The sequence below is a fragment of the Salvelinus alpinus genome, chromosome 19 (assembly GCF_045679555.1).
Source record: "Salvelinus alpinus chromosome 19, SLU_Salpinus.1, whole genome shotgun sequence".
NCBI lineage: Eukaryota > Metazoa > Chordata > Actinopteri > Salmoniformes > Salmonidae > Salvelinus > Salvelinus alpinus.
In genome coordinates, this window is record NC_092104.1 from 43,696,617 (window position 1) to 43,720,464 (window position 23,848).

General features: G+C 41.5%; 2 protein-coding genes across 10 annotated transcripts in view; one reads left to right on the forward strand and one right to left on the reverse strand.

Moving 5' to 3' along the window:
* Nucleotides 1-23,012, reverse strand: nmrk1 (nicotinamide riboside kinase 1). 9 transcript variants are annotated; one of them, XM_071353685.1, is made up of 15 exons: nt 22,770-23,012; nt 16,557-16,849; nt 13,635-13,767; nt 12,871-12,945; nt 12,038-12,260; nt 11,743-11,881; nt 11,515-11,622; nt 11,377-11,418; nt 1,718-1,808; nt 1,399-1,447; nt 1,009-1,168; nt 809-880; nt 566-672; nt 365-448; nt 1-179 (listed from the first exon to the last, which is right to left on the reverse strand). In XM_071353685.1, exons 7-15 carry the CDS (start codon nt 11,532-11,534, stop codon nt 169-171), a joined length of 636 nt encoding a protein of 211 aa, XP_071209786.1. In that variant the 5' UTR covers nt 11,535-11,622; nt 11,743-11,881; nt 12,038-12,260; nt 12,871-12,945; nt 13,635-13,767; nt 16,557-16,849; nt 22,770-23,012; the 3' UTR covers nt 1-168. The 9 variants fall into 9 exon arrangements, with proteins under 9 accessions (XP_071209786.1, XP_071209783.1, XP_071209784.1 ...); XM_071353682.1 differs by having other exon boundaries at nt 22,556-23,012; XM_071353683.1 differs by having other exon boundaries at nt 12,038-12,782; nt 22,556-23,012.
* Nucleotides 17,193-23,848, forward strand: part of LOC139545678 (osteoclast-stimulating factor 1) — an 11,211-nt gene continuing 4,555 nt past the window's right edge. The window contains exon 1 of the mRNA XM_071353691.1: nt 17,193-17,360. Within this exon, the coding sequence (XP_071209792.1) occupies nt 17,327-17,360 (34 nt within the window). The 5' untranslated portion in view covers nt 17,193-17,326. The remainder of the gene's footprint in view (nt 17,361-23,848) is intronic.

Genomic DNA, 23,848 nt, shown 5'->3' on the forward strand with positions numbered 1-23,848 from the left:
ACATGGATTTAACATGAAAGTTTGTTCTGCACTGTGTGTGAGTGTGTGTGTCTCCTGTCTTTCTCCTGTGGCTGTAAACATTAGTCTAAGTTTCAACACATCTGTTTCTGAACACATTGTCTCTTTTACTCTTCCACATTCCAGCAACTGTTTGAGAAATCCAACTGCTTAGTCTTTCCCTGGGAAAACAAGACAACAAAATAAAGTAAGATTCTAGAACATTAGAATACTGAGTGCCCTTCCCTTTCGTTCAGTTCCCATTGGCCCAATCATTCTGGTGTCGAATCACAAATCAGACTCTTCAAAAAAAACAGTTTCATTTTGAGTAGGTAAGTAACTTAATTTTTTGTAGGAGCAAACTTACCCATGAGACTCTGTATTTCCTTGGTTACATCCCCATACACATAATCCAGCAAGTCCTCCTTTGACTTCAATCCATCCAAAAAGACTGGAAACAAAGCATGAGTGAGTGACAAAGAAACACAACTACAGGAACAACTACAACGACTATCAGAAACATACCTGGCAAAGAAAGATCTTTATATCTACTAAATGAAAAACTCACCAATATCCGATACCATGTCTTCCATCTCTTGCCGGTTTTTCAGGTACCTTGGCCACACATATCCGTCAAAGTACCCTGGCAGGTCAGGGGGTGTATACACTCTCGAGCTGTCAATCACAGGAAAAGTGGGCCAAAGGCTTGTTCTTTTCATCAGCCACAGGTTATACAGTGGCCTATCTGAACATACCATAATTATATCCAAGCATTGCAATTATATCAGAGTTAAAAAACTATTAGCCCCACCCTCTCCTCTCTTTGCAGACGTCATAAGGAATTTCAAGGAAGTATCTCTTGTCCATTAATTCGTTCAAGGGCCTGCCAATCAAAACATGAAACAAAACGCCAGACAAATAATTATTCTCATCATGCAGACAACAGACAAAGGGCATACCGAGAGAGGGAGAGAGACACATAGGAGGAAAGATCCATTTTCTCTTAGTTACCCGTAGTTGAAGATCAAGAAGCCCTCGACGATGAGCACAAACACCTCCTCTCCTACAGAGCATTGTGTTCTCAGACTTTGAGATGCTAGGAATGAACCGGGGTCCTTCCGCCATGATTCAATCTTGCTCATCATTCTGTCCATGTGGAGCGCATCAAGCACTACAAATGTATCAGACAGTCAAAGTTAAAGTGTTGAGTTCCAAATGAACAATAGGTTTTATTGACTCGTTACTTATTTGTAAATGTAAACTTTGGTAATAGGTCACATTATTGTGTACATTTACAAATAAGTAATAACTCGGTAAACTTACACTCAATGAGGTTAAACTTTTTTGATCTTCTGAAATGTATCTTCTTGCTGATAAAATAGAAAGAAACTCTTCCCCTACCATCATACTGCTTGAACCCATTGCTGTCCACAGCTATCACAGAGTCATCCTAAAGGGAGAGAAAGAAAAAGACATGACCACTGACACTGAGCCTCTTCTTCCCTATCCTCCTTAAACTGAGAAGACCATGAAGAGAAGACCATGAAGAAGTTGAATTGAGGAGACAAGATGGGGAGGGAGAGGACCATGAAGAAGTTGAATTGAGGAGACAGGAGGGGGAGGGAGAGGACCATGAAGAAGTTGAATTGAGGAGACAGGAGGGGAGGGAGAGGACCATGAAGAAGTTGAATTGAGGAGACAGGAAGAGGAGGGAGAGGACCTTGAAGAAAGCATCCTGTGCTATGATGCAGCTGTTGGGGATCCGCAGGTGCAGACTACTGGACATGGTCGACTTCCCCCCATTGGTCATCCTGGAGACATGACAAGGCAAGATTCACAATGACTGGAATCTTAAAATCAGGTGAAGATTTGAGATTCCAGCCTGATACCAAGCGCAGGTTTCTCGGACACAGATTAAGCCATTGGCATTCAGTTGGATTTGTATACTAGGACTGGGTTTAATCTGTGTCAGACATACTGCACTTTGGTGTGCAATGTGCATTGTTGAAATGTCCACCTGATTTGGCCATCGTTATGCTAATAGGGTTTCCTTGGAACAAATCAATGCATAAAAAGCCAGGGTAATTGTTTAGTTAAATTGTTGTCAAAAGGCTATCTTCTGTACATTTGTACCATTGCCTTCAATGACTGATTCTCTATCTATGGGTGTTGCCATATGGCCAAATCAAAAGTGAAAAAAGTATATTCTAAAATTAAAGTTAAAAAACAATTGCAATAAACTGTCTAAACAATTCAACATGTAATGTGGAAACCTTCGATAATTTGAAGAAATCCAATTTAATGGCCCATTCATTTCATGCAGGGGGGCCTTGAATTTGTCCTCAGGTGTGTGACATCACAATTAATGCTAATATAAAAGGTTTAATGATTCTCAAATAGACAAAAATATTTTACTCATTATCAGTTACTTCTAATCATATTCTGGAATTTTAAATTTAAAAAACAACTTCCTTGTAGAATGAGGATAAACAAATTGTCTCCCCATTACATTTTGAGTAAGATTCACAGTAATTTGACAAAAACCTAGATAATTAGTTTACTTGTGTATTATGATAATGTTACCTGCCTCATGCTTCACAATTATTTTTACATTATGTTCAAGACAACACCGTTTTTCCCCCCTTTTATTTATTGGCCTCACCCCATAGGACATTATGTCACACCGATGTACAATATACAACAGGAAGTCAAAGGTGATGGTTTAAACATAATTAATGACACTTTCAGAAGTTTCTGACCGCTGTAAAATTCCAACTTCTAAACATCAGTAATGGATCCTCATTAAAAGGTTTTAAAGTGTACTCATTCCAATTGAAGGGCCTCGAAAGTGTCCTACATTGTTATTTTTTATCACTACCTCCCCGAGTCGGGAGTGGGTCATTTTCTGGTGCCTTCCTTGGATGTGGTAGCTGTTTCTTAGGCTCCCTCCCTGGAATCGAACCCTGATTCCCTGTTACACGTGGTCACCATGGTATGCACAGAAAGTACAATCGAAAGTTGATAGGGCAGACATTCAAATTAGATGTCAGCGCGTCACCAGTCGAGGTTATACACTAGAGTCACTAGAAGCGTCTGTGGTGTCCGAGAGTACCCTGCATGGGTTTTGGGTCTGAATAAATGCACGCATCTGTGGTCAGCACTTGTTGGCATGTATTAGATCTATAATTGCTGCAGTCATCCAAGTAACGTTGGAGCAATCAAAAGGAACCATAACTCATTTAATGAGCCCTTCGCAATTTCACTGTACCGGCCGTGTGTATTAAGACTTGCATGGCTTAATCTTTTAGGCAAGACTGGCAGAATCACTCAGGTAGAACCCAACAGCATTGAGGTCTACATGGCCAAGCAGCGAGGTGCACGGGCACATCTAGTGATGGAGGAGACCGAAGCGCACCCGTGCACATGCAGTGGGAGGCCCCGACCTACCAACAGCCGAAGCTGTGGGAGCCGAGACGCCGCTTAAGAGGTGTTCTGTTGGAGGGTTGTTGGAGTATAACCCACAATGGAGCCAATGACAATGGGTCTCTAATGCTGGTGGGTAATAGGGTGTGGGAGAATGAAAATGTAAATATTGCACTCAGAACCACATAAAATGATGAAAGTTGCAACAAAAAGGTCTTCCCCTAAAAACAACTAATCCCTTTGAAAACAGCCTATGTGGCATCAATATGAGACAAACATTTATTCTAGTGTCAAAATTGACTAAAGTGTAAATAGGATCATTTTGGTCATAGTCAGTCTCAACTAAAATGAGTTTGGTACCTCAGTGCATCACAATGAGTAAATTAAGGTTGGGATTGGATTACAATTATGTCAACAAATCATGCTCCCTTTTTCCAAGCTCCACTTGCAAATCACCCCTCCACTGCTTCGCTTCCCTTCACTTAATGGTGATCCATTGTTTCATCGCCCCCCAACCAACGCTTGGATGTACAATATTTGCTCATTATTCTTTTTTAAATTATTCTAGCTCTGTCAAATTGCTTGTTGATCATTGCTAGACAACCATTTTTAAGTCTTGCTGATTTTCAAGCAGTCTAAACTATAACTCGGCCAGTCAAGAAAATTCACTGTCTTCTTGATGAGGAACTCCAGTGTAGATTTGGCCTTGTGTTTTAAGTTATTGTCCTGCTGAAAGGTGAATTTATTTCCCAGTGTCTAGTGGAAAGCAGACTGATCCAGGTTTTGCTTTTAGGATTTTGCCTGTGCTTAGCTCCATTCCGTTTCTTTTTTATCCTGGAAAAACTCTCCAGTCCTTGCCGATGACAAGCATACCCATAACATGATGCAGCTACCACCATGCTTGGAAATATTCAGAGTGGTACTCAGTGACGTGTTGTGTTGGATTTCTTTGCAGTTTTACTTTAGTGCCTTGTTGCAAACAGGATGCATGTTTTGAAATATTTTTTTTCTGTCCAGGCTTCCTTCTTTTCACTCTGTCATTTAGGTTAGTAACTACAATGTTGTTGATGCATCCTCCATTTTCTCCTATAGCAGCCATTACACTCTAACTGTTTTAATGTCACCATTGGCCTCATGGTGAAATCCCTGAGCAGTTTCCTTCCTCTCTGGAAACTGAGTTAGGAAGGACGCCTGTATCTTTGTAGTTACTGGGTGTATTGATACACCAGCCAAAGTGTAATTAAAAACTTCACCATGCTCAAAGGGATATTTAATATATATATTGTTATTATTTTTTTGTGTGTGTGTGTATGTATGTGTGTATATATACAGTTGAAGTCTGAAGTTTACATACACCTTAGCCAAATACATTTAAACTCCGTTTTTCACCATTCCTGACATTTAATCCTAGTAAAAATTCCCTGTCTTAGGTCAGTTAGGATCATCACTTTATTTTAAGAATGTGAAATGTCAGAATAATAGTAGAGAGAATGATTTGTTTCAGCTTGATTTCTTTCATCACATTCCCAGTGGGTCAGAAGTTTACATACACTCAATTAGTATTTGGTAGCATTGTCTTTAAATTGTTAAACTTGGGTCAAACATTTCGGGTAGCCTTCCACAAGTTTCCCCAAATAAGTGTGGTGAATTTTGGCCCATTCCTCCTGACAGAGCTGGTGTAACGGAGTCAGGTTTGTAGGCCTCCTTGCTCGCACACGCTTTTTCAGTTCTGCCCACAAACGCTCTATAGGATTGAGGTCAGGGCTTTGTGATGGCCACTCCAATACCTTGACTTTGTTGTCCTTAAGCCATTTTGCCACAACTTTGGAAGTATGCTTGGGGTCATTGTCCATTTGGAAGACCCATTTGTGACCAAGTTTCAACTTTCTGACATAGCGATGGTCATTATGGCCAAACAATTATATTTTTGTTTCATCAAACCAGAGGACATTCCTCCAAAAAGTACAATCTTTGTCCCCATGTTTAGTTGCAAACCGTAGTCTGGCTTTATTATGGCGGTTTTGGAGCAGTGGCTTCTTCCTTGCTGTGCGGCCTTTTAGGTTATGTCGATATAGGACTCGTTTTACTGTGGATATAGACACTTGTGTAACCATTTCCTCCAGCATCTTCACAAGGTCCTTTGCTGTTGTTCTGGGATTGATTTGCACTTTTTGCACCAAAGTACCTTCATCTCTAGGAGACAGAAAGCGTCTCCTTCCTGAGCAGTATGACGGTTGCATGGTCAATCCTATATTGCACGTAACCAGAACATTTCATTTCCGCTGCCACCCTTAGGATTATGTTGGAACTGCACAGAGTGCACAGCATGACAAGCTCACATTAGTTAGCAGTAATGTGACTAACGTCAACATTAGGCTTTTGTTTTTATTGACAATCAAATATTGTACATTATTTATGAAAACATTGCAACAAAATAATGATACAAATACTTTTCAAAAATGTTTCTTCATGGAAAATGACCATCTAGTTATGCACTTGTAATTTGTATTGCTAGTAGATTTGTATTTTTAACAGTAGCTACGCAATTACCTAACACCATATTCCATTGGTTTACTGACCCCAATTCATTTAAATAATATTAAGAAGGGTTTATTATTTGGTGTCAGGAGAGCACAGCGCATGAAAGAAAGCACCATGTCTTCAGGGCTGAGCCCCGGATGTTCTGAAAGTCGTGACGTTCCTGCTTGTATAGCTACACTTTTACTGTTTTTCTGCTCTAAGCAAATAAGTGCATCTGCTTTTATGCCACGTCGGTAGCCATGAAGTGCTTTGAAAGGCTGGCCATGGATCACATCAACACCATCCTTCCGAAAAACCTAGACCCACTCCAATTAATAATGACAAAGCAAAAACAGTTTAGAAATGTTTACTAAAAATAAAGAAATATCACATTTACATAGGTCTTCGGACCCTTTGATCAGTACTTTGTTGAAGCACCTTTAGCAGCGATAACAGCCTTGAGTCTTCTTGGGTATGACGCTACAAGCTTGACACACCTGTATTTGGGGAGTTTCTCCCATTTCTCCCACATAGCCATTTTCAGGTCTCTCCAGAGATGTTAGATTGGGTTCAAGTCTGGGCTCTGGCTGGGCCACTCAAGGACATTCAGAGACTTGTCCCAAAGCCACTGCTGCATTGTCTTGGCTGTGTGCTTAGGTTCTTTGTCCTGTTGGAAGGTGAACCTTCACCCCAGTCTGAGGTCCTGAGCGCTCTGGAGCAGGTTTTCATCAAAGATCTCTCTGTACTTTGCTCCGTTAATCCTTTCCTCAATACTGACTAGTCTCCCATTCCTGCCACTGAAAAACATCCCCACAGCATGATGCTGCCACCACCATGCTTCCGCATAGGGATGGTGCCAGGTTTCCTCCAGGTGTGACGCTTGGCATTCAGGCCAAAGAATTCAACCTTGGTTTCATCAGACCAGAGAATCTTGTTTAGGTGCCATTTGGAAAACTCCAAGCGGGTGGTCATGTGTCTTTTCCTGAGGAATGGCTTCCGTCTGGCCACTCTACTATAAAGGCCTGATTGGTGGAGTGCTGCATAGATGGTTGTCCTTCTGGAAGGTTCTCCCATCTCCACAAAGGAACTCTGGAGCTCTCTCAGAGTGACCATCGGGTTCTTGGTTACCTCCCTGACCAAGGCCCTTCTACCCTGATTGCTCAGTTTGGCCAGACAGCCGGCTCTAGGAAGAGTCTTGATGGTTCTAAACTTATTCTATTTAAGAATGATGGAGGCCACTGTGTTCTTGGGGACCTTCAATGCTGCAGACATTTTTTTGGTACAGTCTCGGAGCGCTACTGACAATTCCTTCAACCTCATGGCTTGGTTTTTTCTCTGACATGCACTGTCAAATGTGGGACCTTATATATAGACAGTTGTGTGCCTTTCCAAATCATGTCCAATCAATTGAATTAACCACAGGTGAAATCCAATCAAGTTGAAAAAACATCTCAAGGATGATCAATGTAAACAAAATGCACCGGAGCTCAATTTCAAGTCTCATAGCAAAGGGTCTGAATACTTGTTATTTACATATGTTTTTTAGTTTTTTTAATCTTCAATACATTTGCTAATATTTCATTATGGGTTATTATGTGTAGATTGGCATATGGTTCTGCTGTTTTGGGGGATTGGTATAGTTTAACGCACTCACTGCTTGTAGATCATTTTATATATTGACACTTTCTTGGGCAGAGAGCTAACCTGAAGGAGCAGAGCCTATAAAAAATACAAAAATATATTAAAAAATATATTAATATTTGCCAAGACTTACATTATTCATTCTTTAATAAATGGCAAAACATATATTTCTATGTGGTGTTTCCTTTCTGAAATAAAGTGAAGCCTGTTCAGAAAGGGAACCGAGTGCCCACCTCAGCTGACGCATCAGCCAATTAGACGCTAGTAGCAATCACATCTGCCTTATTTGGCAGTCTATTTAAGATGACTGGTTCTGGTCACACATCCTTCTTCTAGAATGCGTTTGCTTCTTTTACTCCCACCATCACCCCAGCCTCCACCTGTTAAGTTGTTTTCCTGTTGGGGGATTGTTATAGCTTACCGCGCTCACTGTTTGTATGTCATTTTATATATTGACGCTTTGATTGGGCAGTGAGGTACCCTGAAGGAGCAGGGCCTATATCGCCAAGACTTGCATTGTTCATTCTTTAATAAATGTTTATGTATTTTTACAGGCTGTTTCCTTTCTGAAGAATGGTTAATGGCAGAAAGAGGAAGTCTGTTCTATATGTTTTATGTGAAATCTCTCCCTACTCGAGTGCAGCTGGGACATGTGTACTATCTTGTCAGAGATTTTGTAAGCGGTCTTTACAATGTTCTTGTAAAATGTTTGGACATGTAAGAAGTGTCTACAGACGGGAAAAGCTGAGATGTGGGGGGAAAAAATCACTATGAAAGAGATTTCACATGTTTAGTGTTAGAGAATGGCCAGGGAGCAAAATGTTGTAAATGTAGTGGTGAACAAAATCAGGGCAGTTGAGTCTCCTATGCAGAGGCTGTCAAAAGGGTAGAAAGATCGAGTATCTCTGAAGGTCTGATGGTAGTGAAGACCGGTAGGCCTACACTGCAGCCTGAGTATCACCGGCAGGACCCAGAAATTGTTAATGTGAAGAAAGTAGACTGTCATTTATCGAAATGGGGATAAACCGAACTGCACAAGTACAAAAGAAGTCAAGAAAGCTCAATGATAAACATTGTTTCTGCAGCTGAACTCTCTGGGATAAAAATGATTTACATCTGAGGAGCTACATGGAGTCCTGTCTCGTGCGGTCACACCCTCTCAGACCCCAGAGCCTGAGCAGGGTATTTGAGTTTCCTAATGACTTAAGGAGTGGGAATGTATATTTTTTTGGTTAATAATTTTTTTGTAGTTTGTGTGGATTAAAGGGGAACTGCACCCGCTGATTTGGCCTTGTCTTTTGGCTTGCTCCTCAAGAAATGCTGACGGCCATGACAAAAGCCAAATGTGAGTTGGCTTGGGGGTGTGGTTTGATGTTTAAATAATGAATTTGTTTAATGCTTCACAGTCAGTCATTAAAACCTGTCTACAGTCGTGGCCAAAAGTTTTGAGAATGACACAAATATTAATTTTCAAAGTCTGCTGCCTCAGTTTGTATGATGGCAATTTGCATATACTCCAGAATGTTATGAAGAGTGATCAGATAAATTGCAATTAATTGCAAAGTCCCTCTTTGCCATGCAAATGAACTGAATCCCAAAAAAAACATTTCCACTGCATTTCAGCCCTGCCACAAAAGGCCCAGCTGACATCATGTCAGTGATTCTCTCGTTAATACAGGTGTGAGTGTTGACGAGGACAAGGCTGGAGATCACTCTGTCATGCTGATTGAGTTCAAATAACAGACTGGAAGCTTCAAAAGGAGGGTGGTGCTTGGAATCATTGTTCTTCCTCTGTCAATCATGGTTCCCTGCAAGGAAACACGTGCCGTCATCATTGCTTTGCACAAAAAGGGCTTCACAGGCAAGGATATTGCTGCCAGTAAGATTGCACCTAAATCAACCATTTATCGGATCATCAAGAACTTCAAGGAGAGCGGTTCAATTGTTGTGAAGAAAGCTTCAGGGCGCACAAGAAAGTCCAGCAAGCGCCAGGACCGTCTCCTAAAGTTGATTCAGCTGCGGGATCGGGGCACCACCAGTACAGACCTTGCTCAGGAATAGCAGCAGGCAGGTGTGAGTGCATCTGCACGCACAGTGAGGCAAAGACTTTTGGAGAATGGCCTGGTGTCAAGAAGGGCAGCAAAGAAGCCACTTCTCTCCAGGAAAACCATCAGGGACAGAATGATATTCTGCAAAGGGTACAGGGATTGGACTACTGAGGACTGGGGTAAAGTCATTTTCTCGGATGAATCCCCTTTCCGATTGTTTGGGGCATCTGGAAAAAAGCTTGTCCGGGGAAGACAAGGTGTGTGGGATTGCTTCTCAGCCAAGGGAGTGGGCTCACACATTTTTTCCCAAGAACACAGCCATGAATAAAGAATGGTACCAACACATCCTCCGAGAGCAACTTCTCCCAACCATCCAGGAACAGTTTGGTGACGAACAATGCCTTTTCCAGCATGATGGAGCACCTTGCCAAAAGGCAAAAGTGATAACTAAGTGGCTCGGGGAACAAAACATCAATATTTTGGGTCCATGGCCAGGAAACTCCCCAGACCTTAATCCCATTGAGAACTTGTGGTCAATCCTCAAGAGGCGGGTGGACAAAAAAAAACCCACAAATTCTGACAAACTCCAAGCATTGATTATGCAAGAATGTGCTGCCATCAATCAGAATGTGGCCCAGAAGTTAATTGACAGCATGCCAGGGCAGATTGCAGAGGTCTTGAAAAAGAAGGGTCAACACTGCAAATATTGGCTCTTTGCATCAACTTCATGTAATTGTCAATAAAAGCCTTTGACACTTGTGAAATGCTTGTAATTATACTTCAGTATTCCGTAGTAACATCTGACAAATATCTAAAGACACTGAAGCAGAAAACTTTGAAAATGAGTATTTGTGTCATTCTCAAAACTTTTGGCCACGACTGTATTTTCAGGTAGAACATAGGAAATGTATTTATGTCTCTCTGATACAAAGATGTCCCTTCATATTGCCATCACCAAGACACATCCAGCTGTCAGCACCTTGCCTGCAAAAAGCCGTTTTCCCCCACTCAATGGATGGGTTAGCTGACAACATCACGAAAACGATGCACTCGCTTCAATGGGGCAGAAGTCTGAGTTGTTGTGATTATGGATGGCAAGATAGCTAGCAACAATAACAAGAAACTCCCATGTGGGGAATCGTAAATGACTCGTTTCAGCGAGTTTTATCTTGATAACATGTCTTGTTTTGAGGTGTTTTGACAGATTTCATGTCAATGCTAATATGGCAAAAATTCACTAGCTAACCAACAACTAACGATGTATTATGTTTTCAATAAACATTGGCGACTAAATATAGTTTACATGTTGTTAACAATCTAAACCAACGCCGGCTGTTTTGCCCCACAGTTGCGCACGCCTCGGTTTTGTTGCTAAACACCCATACCGTCTATCACAACAAAAAAATCCTGTAGGTTGAGTTCAATAACTACAGGCAGACGTATGGTGAGATGCCGGATGAAGCTTTGAATAGGTCAGTAGCCTACAGAGTAATATAAGAAGAATGCAATTGCTGAATTGATGAAGATATTCTAAATTAAGTGTTTTGATATCTTTCAAATGTAGTAACAGGTCCATGTAGAATAAATAACCCTTCGCATAATACCATAGAAGCAGTGTTCTGCTAATACAACAATGTGCACCAGTCATCTTTCTTTGTCATTCCCAGCCGATACAGATACTGTGCCTATCGGCATTTTGTCTGGTGGTAATGGGGCCATCTTGGCAAACATATCAGAGTGGTCATACCTTCCTGTGTGGTGTCCTGTATACAACAGGAGTTCCCTGATCCTGGTGAAGAATACAAAAGGGTTTCTTCCTACCATTCAATTCAATAATCAAAAAAGACAATGCAAGTAAACGCTGTGTCTTGTAAAATTATAATACCGAGTGCCAGTTCTCTCCATTCAGAGACATCAGTATCAAGCTCATCTGTCCGTCTGGACTTCATCACATCACCTTACAAGTCTCCGTGTACTGGTTCCATACATGTTTCTGTGAACACACACACACACACACAGTTACTTTTCTATTACCAATGGCAGTTAGTACATGTTTGTGTGTCAGATATTACCTATCCTATGTTGAAGTCTGAACAAGTCAGATAAAACCTACCTAATTCTGACCTCCCCATTGACGACCACTGGTGAGCAGGCAAGAGGTGAGGCTGGAGTTGAGGTCTTTTCCAGAGCAGCATTGATGGGCATAGCAGCGTAGATCAGCTCCAGATACTGGTTGGTCACACACACACACACTGAAATGAAATTGAATGGTGAACACAGCAATCAGGCTGGTTCCACCAGGCTAGGTTATGCCCTGGACATTATATGCATCTAAGTAAATAAGCCACAAATAATGTCAGTTTACATAAAGTATCTATCAAATGCAACAAAGTAATGAACTGGGTTACCTTCTGTATTTGTACCAATGAAGAGCCTGTGAAAGCGGTTGTCGCTGAGAGGTGAAGGTTGCTGGTGTGGACACTTGCCAACATGTAGCTGACTGTTCCCTTCATTGGAGTGCTCACAGTGAGGGCATGTCTGCATGATGCTGATGAGGGCTCCCTTGCTGGTTCTCTATACTGCATGTACGGTCACAAACTGGACATCTCTCCAACAACTGCAGCAGGCAATCTTATGAGGTGGTGTGATATAATAGGGTGATATAATAGACAGCCAAGTGGCAAATTGAATTTTGTTCTTTAGAATGGACAAAGCTTTTTTCTAATGCACTTCACAACAAAAATGACTACTAGTTGTATCTGCTTGGCTGGGGAATTAGCCTACTGTTTATCAAGATGGGTATACTTGAATACAACTTTTCACATAATTCACATTATTTGTCGTTGTTGATGAAGCCGTCAGTATCATCAGAGCAGTAACTCAGGTCACTATCAGAGGCCTCCTGTCCTTTTCATAGGAGTCGAGATGGACTGACAACCAAGGAAAGTTCACAAGAGTACTTAAAAAAATAAAATAAAAAAACTTTAACTAGGCAAGTCAGTATAGAACAAATTCTTATTTACAATGACGGCCAAACCCAGACGACACTGGGCCAATTGTTCGCCGCCCTATGGGACTACCAATCATAGCCAGATGTGATTCAGCCTACTTGTGTCGCATGACACACTTTTATTCCAAGATCTTGCTGACAAGCTGTGAAAATAGCAAGTGAACAGTGAATGAAATGATTGAGGTCGCTAAACCATTGCAATCACATTGCTGGACATGTTACGATACCCACCTTTGTTCCTTCTGGTAGGTCCCAGCATCCATTAATGACCAGGGGATCAGTCTGGCACCCAACTGTGCACTTTGTCTAACAGAAAAACAGGGTCAACGATTGTCATCATCCCTCAATTATAAACATAGCTCGAGAAACAACTTAAATCTTGTTTGGAAGCTAATGTTGTGCTTTACAGATGTAGACTGACTGGCTCCAGATTAGATTGGATTCAGGCCAGTGACACATTAGACTATGCAACCAACTGTGACATGTTTTGCTATGGCCCTGGGTTGGTTTGAGTTTGTTGCTGCTAGTTAGTACACTGTTGTAGTCAGACATGAGTACCACCATAACTGCATCCAATATTTATTTGTGCCCTAGAGTTTAGGCATGGGTTGCACCTCGCTTGTGACTGTTTCCTCTAAATTACACAACATTAGAGTGCATTGGAAATACGATGACATTGCTAAAGTAGGCATATCATTTGTAGGAATCAACTTTGCCATATTATGTAGTCGTCAATTTTACCTTAAAATACAAAAATAACTAACAATGCTAATGTTAGCTAGCTAAAATACAGTGGTCCCCTCAATCTTAGCTGGCTAAAGTCAATCTGGCGACATCACAATCATTACTTATTTGAAATGTCATCGTTTTTCCAAGCCAAATCAAAGTTGCATTGAGGTAGGCTAACGTTAGCCAGCTAGCTAGTTGGTAGCCTGCTGCTAGCTAACTTCAGCTACATAACCAGCAGTCTATGGTCTAGCTACCGGTATACTCACCATCACTTGGGACCAACGAACTCCAACCACATATTCCGCATGATGATAGGGTCCTTCGGCAAGGCATGCAAACAATAGTTGTTGGCTGTGCATCCTGCTGGAAGCATGGTCAATCCGTATAGGGCTTTTACATCTGAAACCAAAGGCCGTGATCCTTTGAACGCGTTGGTTGAGGGCGATGAAACAACAACAGTGCCCCATTAAATGAAGGGAAGCGAAGTGGGCGGAGGGGCGATTTGCACGTGGATCTTCGCAAAAGGGGGAATGATTTGTTGACATAATTGTAATCCAAACCCAACCATAATTTACTCATTGTGATGCACTGAGGATCCAAACTCCGTTTTATACTAGACTTACTATGACCAAAATTATCCTATTTACACTTTGGTTTTTAGGGGAAGACGCTCTTGAATTCTTATGGCTGGGGGGCAGTATTGAGTAGCTTGGATGAATAAGGTGCCCAGAGTAAACTGCCTGCTACTCAGGCCCAGAAGCTAAAATATGCATATTATTAGTAGAATTGGATAGAAAACACTCTGAAGTTTCTAAAACTGTTTGAATGATGTCTGTGAGTATAACAGAACTCATATGGCAGGCAAAAACCTGAGAAGAAATACAACCAGGAAGTGGGAAATCTGAGGTTTGTAGGTTTTCAAGTCTTTGCCTATCCAATATACAGTGTAAAATTTGATTGCACTTCCTAAGGCTTCCACTGGATGTCAACAGTCTTTATAACCTTGTTTCAGGCTTCTACTGTGAAGGGGGAGAGAATAAGAGCTGTTTGAGTCAGGGGTCTGGCAGAAGCCATATACATCGTTTGACATGTTTCTACGAACTGTAATATAACTTTTTTGACTTTTCGTCTGGACTAAGTGCCTGCGCATCTTGAATTTGGATTTGTGAACTAAACGCGGGGGGAAAGGAGGTATTTGGACATAAATGATGGACTTTATCGAACAAAACAAACACTTATTGTGGAACTGGGATTCCTGGGAGTGCATTCCGATGAAGATCATCAAAGGTAAGTGAATTTTTATAATGCTATTTCTGACTTCTGTTGACTCCACAACATGGCAGGTATCTGTATGGCTTGTTTTGGTCTCTGAGCGCTGTACTCAGATTATTGCATGGTGTGCTTTTTCCGTAAAGCTTTTTTGAAATCTGACACAGCGGTTGCATTAAGGAGAAGTATATCTTTAATTCCATGTATAACACTTGTATTTTCATCAACATTTATGATGAGTATTTCTTTAAATTGATGTGGCTCTCTGCAAAATCACCGGATGTTTTGAAAGCAAAACATTACTGAACATAACGCACCAATGTAAAGTGAGATTTCTGGATATAAACATGAACTTTATCGAACAAAACATACATATATTGTGTAACATGAAGTCCTATGAGTGTCATCTGATGAAGATCATCAAAGGTTAGTAATTAATTTTATCTCCATTTCTGCTTTTTGTGACTCCTCTCTTTGGCTGGAAAAATGGCTGTGTTTTTCTGTGACTTATCGCTGACCTAACAATCGCATGGTATGCTTTCGTCGTAAAGCCCTTTTGAAATCGGACACTGTGCTGGGATTAACAACCAGTTTAGCTTTAAAATGGTGTATAATACTTGTATGTTTGAGGAATTTTAATTATGAGATTTCTGTTTGAATTTGGCGCCCTGCACTTTCACTGGCTGTTGTCAAATTGATCCCGCTAACGGGATTTCAGCCGTAAGAAGTTTTAATGGTAATTTCCCCTTCCTTGTATGGAATTCACTTTTCATTTGTACATTTTTTAACCTCTGTCCAGTTAGTGGTGACAAAATACATTTTGCGTGTAGTTCTTCATAGAGCTGAAAGAAGAATCACATAATAGACCAAAAGTAATGGCTTCTTTTTGTAGGCACTAATGGAGACTAACTCCACTATGGCTCGTTGTCCAAAGCCTATGGGGAAATGAATGTTTTTTTGTTTTTTTTTGGATAAACCCCGAAAATAAGGTCTGCATTTAACACAGGTTTAGAACATCTTATACATTTTGTTCTATGAGAGAACCTTCATGAGCTAACGTCTCTGTGTGCATTTTGAAGCGTTAATGTCATCAAAATAAACACAAAGCAAAAAGGCTTCATAATTCAAAAAGTATTATATATCCCCCCAAACCTGTGTTATGCTGCGTTCAATTTGTCAGAAACTCCGTGTTAAAACGAACATAAATTATTTGCATAGATATCAGAATCAACCAATAGGATGCTCTAAGAGCCCGACTCTTCCGCCTTGGATATTAAGTCAGAAGTTTCCGAGTTTTCGACATGAACTGAACGCGGCATTTTCAACGTTTATCCCCCAAAAAACATTCATTTTTACCATAGGAATGGCTGAACGAAGCAGAGGTTTCATGTCCGGTTTTTAGGACTACATTGTGTCACACCATGTGGACATTGATTTTGACGATAACATGTAATCAATCAGAACTATTTGGAAATATCATGAATGGACTAGGCCTACTGTTAGGGACTAGGATTACTGTTTCTTGAAATAGATGTCATAAATACAAGAGTAGGTGAAGGGGATTTTATTAATGTTTTCATTAAGTTCCATAACCTTACATGGGACAGTCAAACCATTGCAGAATTACCGCGTTGGTTCAAAATAGTAAGAAAACAAATACACTGCATGAAGTGTAATAAACACACATAGCTTTTAGTAATATGTCACAATTTTAACCAATTTCAAATTGTTTGTCATTATGGACAAAAAAAGGGGGCGTCGCGTCAACTACCCCAATGGCCAAAAGAAAAGCCCAAAAGAATGCAGCTACATTTCAGATGTAATGGTCAGATTGAATGGTCATGATTATGAAATAACAAGGTTTCGTCTCAAACAATTTCAGATCAGATTCAAATAATAGCACGTACACTATCACTTACCCTCCAATTCCAACGACAAGGGTCCTCATGGCTGAAGCTAGTTGAGAGGTTGTGAAATGGTCCAGTTGAATTGCTGACAAATGTGGGTAACATAAACCTCCTCTTGCAGAATTTAGAGAAATTATAAAAAAACAGGGCTATGTTAGAGAACTTTTATGAAAGTAGGTCCATTGCCTGATAGTTGTTCCGCTATTCCACAGCAGGACGATGGATTCGCGATCCTGCATTAATACGTCACCATTTAAAGGGGTCCACGATGCACGACCCCTGGCTGCCAAGTCCTGGGACAAAATCTGTAGTGGGTGCATAGAAATATTAAATGAATTAACATTTCAAAATAAAACATTAGCTACGCAAAATATAATAAATTAACAATTTTTTAAAGTGTGCTGTTTTAGTTGCAAAGTTCTGTTGTCATCAATCCATTTCTACTTGTTGATAAAGATACTAGCTAAGACATTAGTAGCCATTTTTCAGGGCTGATAATATTTTTGCATTTAGCTGTGGAAAGCTAGTTTATTGGTGTCTAGGCTGCAATACAACTCTATCCAATTATATTACCTAGCTACTAGAACATATTTTACCTCAGACTAACCAAAATATTAGTAATTTCTCAGTGGGCATGCGCACTGCTAGTTTTCCGCCTAGCTGGTTCTGTCAGACAGTAGCCTACTTCCTTATTGGAAGTGAGACAGTACCTCTTATAATAAGCAACGATAAGCAACTTTTTTCAGAAAAGATACGGCGTAGCTACTCTTTAAAGTCTGAAAATGTCCAAACCGCCTCCCAAGCCAGCCAAACCAGGTAAGTATTCGATTAACTGCGTGATAATTAGCTAGATAACGTTAAACTAACTAACGTTAGCTACTTGAAACTGCCTCTCCCATCCCGGCATCAAGCAAGTGTAACACACCTAGCGAGCGAACTAGTTAGCCAAATGTTTGACCAGTAATCTCCTTGAATAATTGAACATTTCAGTTGTCTCTGTCCTTTTCTCATCGTCGTCCTTATTGTCCTTATCCTTACAAAATTATCTAGCTAGTTAGATGTAGATCCCATGGCTATGTCATCATGGCTAACGTGACTTCCCCATTTCACAGTAATGCAAGTTAACTAGCTGACGTTATCTGGCTAGCCACACACAAAATACAGTTGATTGCAATGTGTGCAGTCCCATCCCAAAGGCTTCCAGAAAGTTGTGTGGAGTTGCTTAAGCCAATGTTAGACATTTTATATTGTTAGCTACATATTGCACTTGTGGTTCAGTACTGGAAACCTGCCCCAGTGTCTGTGCGAAATGTCGCAACTGGTTGAACGCGGCACGTGTGTAACTACAACCAGTTAGCAAGTCGGAAATGTCAGATTCCTAGTTCCGATTAGTACGTGAACGCGGCATTAGAGATGTCGACGATGAGCGTGACGTGACTCTTATCTAACGTCCAAGGCCGGATATCCGGCCTTGGATATATTTAGGCTAAGTTAATTGTTTGAACTATGCTCCTACACAGGTTCTATCTCCGAGCTTTTTCCAAAAACCATCGTTAAAGTTGCACTTGAAAACGCTCGTAATCTAATGTCTGCCTCAGACCAGTCGTAGAACATCAAAGCTCGTCTTTAGAAACTTTTTTTGCCCTCCCGCGTCACTTTATACACTGAAGATCTACGCTAAACATAGAATCACGTGCTTTAACTCTCTCTGTGACCGCCGATAACTTCAGAACAAAGTTGACTACAAAGAAAGTTGCCAATGGGCGTGTTCGATTATCCTGAGCCGCGGGACACCGGTCTATGGCCCGTGACGTGAACGGGCAAAAGCGGTGACTGAGGAGCCCCTCTCTCAAATCAAATACAATTGTATTTGTCACATACGCTGAATACAACAGGTGTAGTAGACCTTACCGTGAAATACTTACAAGCACTTAATTAAGCAACAATGCAGTTTTAAGAAAATAGAGTTAAGAAAATATTTTATTTTATTACTTTGGTTTATTTAGTGACACCTATAACAATAACGAGGCTATATACAGTGAGTACCGGTACCAAGTCAATGTGCAGGGGTACAGGTTAGTCGAGGTAAATAAGGTAATATGTATGTAAGGGTAAAGTGACTATGCATAGATAAAACAGTGTGTGAACATGTTTTAATGAAAATAAGCAAATAGTCCAGTTAGCCATTTTATTAATTGTTCAGCACTCTTATGGCTTGGGTGTAGAAGCTTTTAAGTAGCCTTTTCGACCTCATCTTGGTCGCTCCGGCACCGCTTGCCGTGCGGTGCAGAGAGAACAGTCTGACTTGGGTGACTGGAGTCTTTGAAATAAATGTGGGCCTTCCTCTGACACCGCCTAGTATATAGGTCCTGAATGGTAGGAAGCTTGGACCCAGTGATGTACTGGGCCGTACGCACCACCCTCTGTAGCGCCTTAGTCGGATGCCGAGCAGTTGCCATACCAGGCAGTAATGCAATCGGTCAGGATGCTCTTGATGGTGCAGCTGTAGAACTTTTTGGTGGATCTGGGGACCCATGCCAAATCTTTTCAGACTCCTGAGGATGTTGTCATGCCCTCTTTACAACTGTCTTGGTGTGTTTGGACCATGATAATTTGTTGGTGATGTGTACACCAAGGAACTTGAAGCTCTCGACCCGCTCCACTACAGCCCCGTCGATGTGAATGGGGGCGTGTTCAGCCCTCCTTTTCCTGTAGTCCACGATCAGCTCCTTTGTCTTGCTCATGTTGAGGGAGAGAGGGTTGTCCTGGCAGTCTCTGATCTCCTCCCTATAGGCAGTCTCATCGTTGTCGGTGATCAGGCCTACCACCGTTGTGTCGTCAGCAAACGTAATGATGGTGTTGGAGTCGTGCGCAGCCACGCAGTCGTGGGTGAACCAGGACTACAGGATGTGACTTATGGGAGAGAAATTAATATTCAATTCTCTGGCGACAGCTCTGGTGGACATTCCTGCAGTAGGCAGGCCAATTACATGCTCCCTGAACTTGAGACATCTCTGGCATTCTGTTGTGACAACTGCACATTTTAGTTTTTTTAGGGCCTTTTGTCCCCAGTGCAAGGTGCACCTGTGTAATGATCATGATGTTAATCAGCTTCTTGATATGCCACACCTGTCAGGTGGATGGATTATCTTGGCAAATGATAAATGCTTACTAACAGGGTTGTAAACAAATTTGTGCACAAAAATTGAGAAATAAGCTTTTTGTGCATATGGAACATTTCTGGGATCTTTTATTTCAGCTCATGAAACATGGGACCAACATATTGCATTTTATATTTTTGTTCAGTATAGTTTTCATTGGGAAGGCAGATAAAGCGTTTTTTATCAAAAGCAATCACTTTTGCATGTGAAAACACACTAAGATAAGATATATCCCCATGGGGAAATTTTGGTTGTGGCTCTGTGCACACATAACACACAAAGGACATAATATACAGGTAGAATAAGTGCAATTCGTCATCAATGGTTAACCTGTACATAACACTCTGTCATCCACAATGTTAGCTGTAGGCCAACCTGCTGGTCCTACTTGCAGTTTTAAACATTCAGGAGCCTTATTGCCACTGGGACAAAGGATCGTTTGGCCCTATTTCTTTTGTGCCCTGGTACCATGTACACTAGGCTAAGGACCCTGGGATTAAACACTTCCCTCTGCAACTGAATCCTGGACTTCCTGACGGGCCGCCCCCAGGTGGTGGAGGTAGGTAACAACACGTCCGCTGCGCTGACCTTCATCACGGCGGCACCTTAGTGATGCGTGCTTAGTTCCCTCCTGTACTCCTTGTTCACCCAAGACTGTGGCCGAGCACGACTACAACATCATTACTAAGTTTGCAGACGACGGGCGGTGGTAGGTCTGATCACCGACGATGATGAGACAGCCTACAGGGAGGAGGTCAGAGACCCGGCAGTGTAGTGTCAGGACAACAACCTCTCCCTCAATGTCAGCAAGACAAAGACCCTGATTGTGGACTACAGGAAACTGAGGGCTGAGCACGCCCCATCCACATCGACAGGGCTGTAGTGGAGCAGGTCGAGAGCTTCAAGTTCCTCTCTGTCCACATCACTAAGGAATTATCACGGTCCACACTAGAGGTCGACCGATTTAATCGGCATGGGCGATTAATTAAGGCCGATTTCAAGTTTTCATAACAATCAGTAATCAGCCTTTTTGGACACCGATTACATTGCAATCCACGAGGAGACTGCGTTGCAGGCTGACCACCTGTTACACGAGTGCAGCATCAAAAGGACCTTGTGGCTGCAAGGAGCCAAGGTAAATTGCTAGCTAGCATTAAACTTATCTTATAAAAAACAATCAATCTTCACATAACCACTAGTTAACTACACATGGTTGATGGTTAACTAGCTTGTCCTGCGTTGCATATAATCAATGCGGTGCCTGTTAATTTAACATTGAATCACAGCCTACTTCAACTTTGCCAAACGGGTGATGATTTAACAAGCTCATTCGCGAAAAAAGCACAATCGGTGCACAAATGTACTTAACCATAAACATCAATGCCTTTCTTAAAATCAATACACAGAAGTATATTTTTCTAAACCTGCATATTTAGTTAAAAGAAATTCATGTTAGCAGGCAATATTAACTAGGGAAATTGTGTCACTTCTCTTGCATTCAGTGCAAGCTGAGTCAGTGTATATGCAGCAGTTTGGGCCGCCTGGCTCGTTGCGAAATGTGTGAAGACCATTTCTTCCTAACAAAGACTGCAATTAATTTGCCAGAATTTTACATAATTATGACATAACATTGAAGGTTGTGCAATGTAACAGCAATATTTAGACTTATGGATGCCACCCGTTAGATAAAATACGGAACGGTTCTGTATTTCACTGAAAGAATAAACACTTTGTTTTCAAAATGATAGTTTCTGGATTTGACCATATTAATGGCCTAAGGCTCGTATTTGTATGTTTTTATTATAATGAATCCCTACCTACAGTATATGTCCATATCTACCTCGTACCTCTGCACATCGACTCGGTACTGGTACCCCGTGTGTATACAGCAAAGTTATCATTACTCATTGTGTATTTATTCCTTGTTATTTTTCTTTTTTTCCCTCTTTCTGCATTGTTGGGAAGGGCCTGTAAGTAATTTGTACACTAACAGTGAAACAATGTTGTTCATGGAGCATATGACACATACAATTTCATTTGAATCCTACTCATTGCTCCTTGTGCTTAATTACGTCACTTTTTTTTGTTTTGAGCCGACTTTGCGGTGGGCTTTGAACGGGCCACCCGGTTCACGCCCGTGGGGCAGCCCGGTTCCAAAACAAATGCAATAATCTTTCATCCAGTGCAAAACACGCCCGGGCGAGATTAATCGAATCCCCTCAAGGCGGAGAAGTAACATCCGTGGGCGTGGCATAGCGTTTCGCCAGAGCAAGGAGTTTGGGTAACCAGGAAAATTAAAACCTTTATTCAAATATAAACAGTAGGCTATAGGTCTATTTCAATCATATTTAAATACATTTGTTCAATCAATTGAGTTCTATTTCGCAACTGTCTGTAATTTGGCTCAATATATTTCATGATGTGTAGCCTAATGTGCGCAATGATTTGTCAAATCTACGATTTTAGTGCATTTTTATCTAAGCATTAGAATAAGCCGCCTCAATATTTGCAGCTATAGGTGGTAATCTCTCTCTAGGAGCTGATCCGTCGTCACTATTGTGAAATAATTCTAAGGTAACATTTTAATGGAGAAGCTGATCCGAGAGCAGCGCTCCCTTTCATTCGATCCTATCGGTATTGACACATGCTCCAACAACACACTCTTAGCGACCGTTGTGTTTTGGGAAACGCATGCTACAGCTTTCGGTCATTGTAGGAAATATGCATAATTAAAACACACGTAAGGCTAAATTCCATCGCTAACGTGAAACCGGGCCCCGGAAGCTCAGATTCAAACTCCCATTACACAGCTCTGCAAGCGTTATGTCAAAATATACAATGGGTTCTGACCAGAAGCGGCGCCTCCTCTTGACAGTGCTTCGCTCCAACACTTCGCTTAACATTTGCATAAAGTAGAGCCGAGGTCAACTTTTTCTACCGCTCGGATAGCAGGGTTCTTGCCGCTCACCTTTCCCGGCACATTTCTCTGCGTGCCCTCGTTGAAAATGAATGGGGGCGGACCTTCTCATGAATTCGTTGTTAGTGAAAACCCTACCTTACTCACCAAATATGGCGTTTCGCTGAGCAATTATCTTCCTTTACTCCCGTTACGGCCGGTATGTCAAAATAAAAATGTACAAGCAACTGAAAAAATGCTTCTTCGGAACATCCAATGTATTGAGCTGTTGTAGACTTCCGTCCTGTGCGTGGCACGGATGAGTGATACAATGGATGTGCCGAATACATTTTTATATTTACTTTTTTTGGAAGTACATACCGACCGTAACGGGAATAGTTGAAGATAGTTGGTCAGCAACACTCCAATATTCGGCGAGCAACGAAAGTATTTTAACAGTATAACATTTGCAGAGCTGTCTAATGGGAGTTTGAATCAGAGCATCCTGGGTGTTAGAGAGGAGACACGTCATACTCATCGTCGACATGTCTAATTTACAGATACTGGGGCACTGGAAATGCCATGGTGGTAACATGCACAAGTCAGTTGACCCCTTGACATTGTATAAACTCGCTCACCAAAGTTTAGCTTTTTGTTTTTCAATTTTTTTTATTTTTACCTTTTTTTAATTCAAGATTGTTATGAACATGAAGACTGTCATTCTGATTTAGGCCTACCTTTGGGGTTTTTCCTGAATCAGGAATGAACCATTCCTGAAATACAGAGCCCCACAAGCCTGTGCCTGCCCAAAGCTGTTTAGCCCCCCCCACTCCACAGGCATTTAATTATCCAGGTGCTTGCCCTACACAGTACTAAAGTTATTTGAAAACATATATATATTTTTTAATGTAATTAGAGTTGTAACCTCTCAGCAAGCCAGCTATGTCCTGGTTTCTGTCTGTTGTGAATTACCGCTGCATAGCAAGCTCAGACTGAGGCTGAGAGTATAGTGGGTGGGCTAGTCGGCACAGGCCCCAGAGTTTTCACAGGGGCAGGATGGGGCCTGTAGAACCACTCCGGGCACATTTCCATATAAGATTTACCCCCAGTGTTTTACCCAAAAGGCTCAGACTTTTCTGTATTCATCTACGTGGGTCGGCACCCATGTCTTCCTGGGCCATGGTTCTGGCGGACCTGCTCTCAGTTGGTGCCAAAGCCAGGCCACTGGTATTTTTCAGCTTTCATTT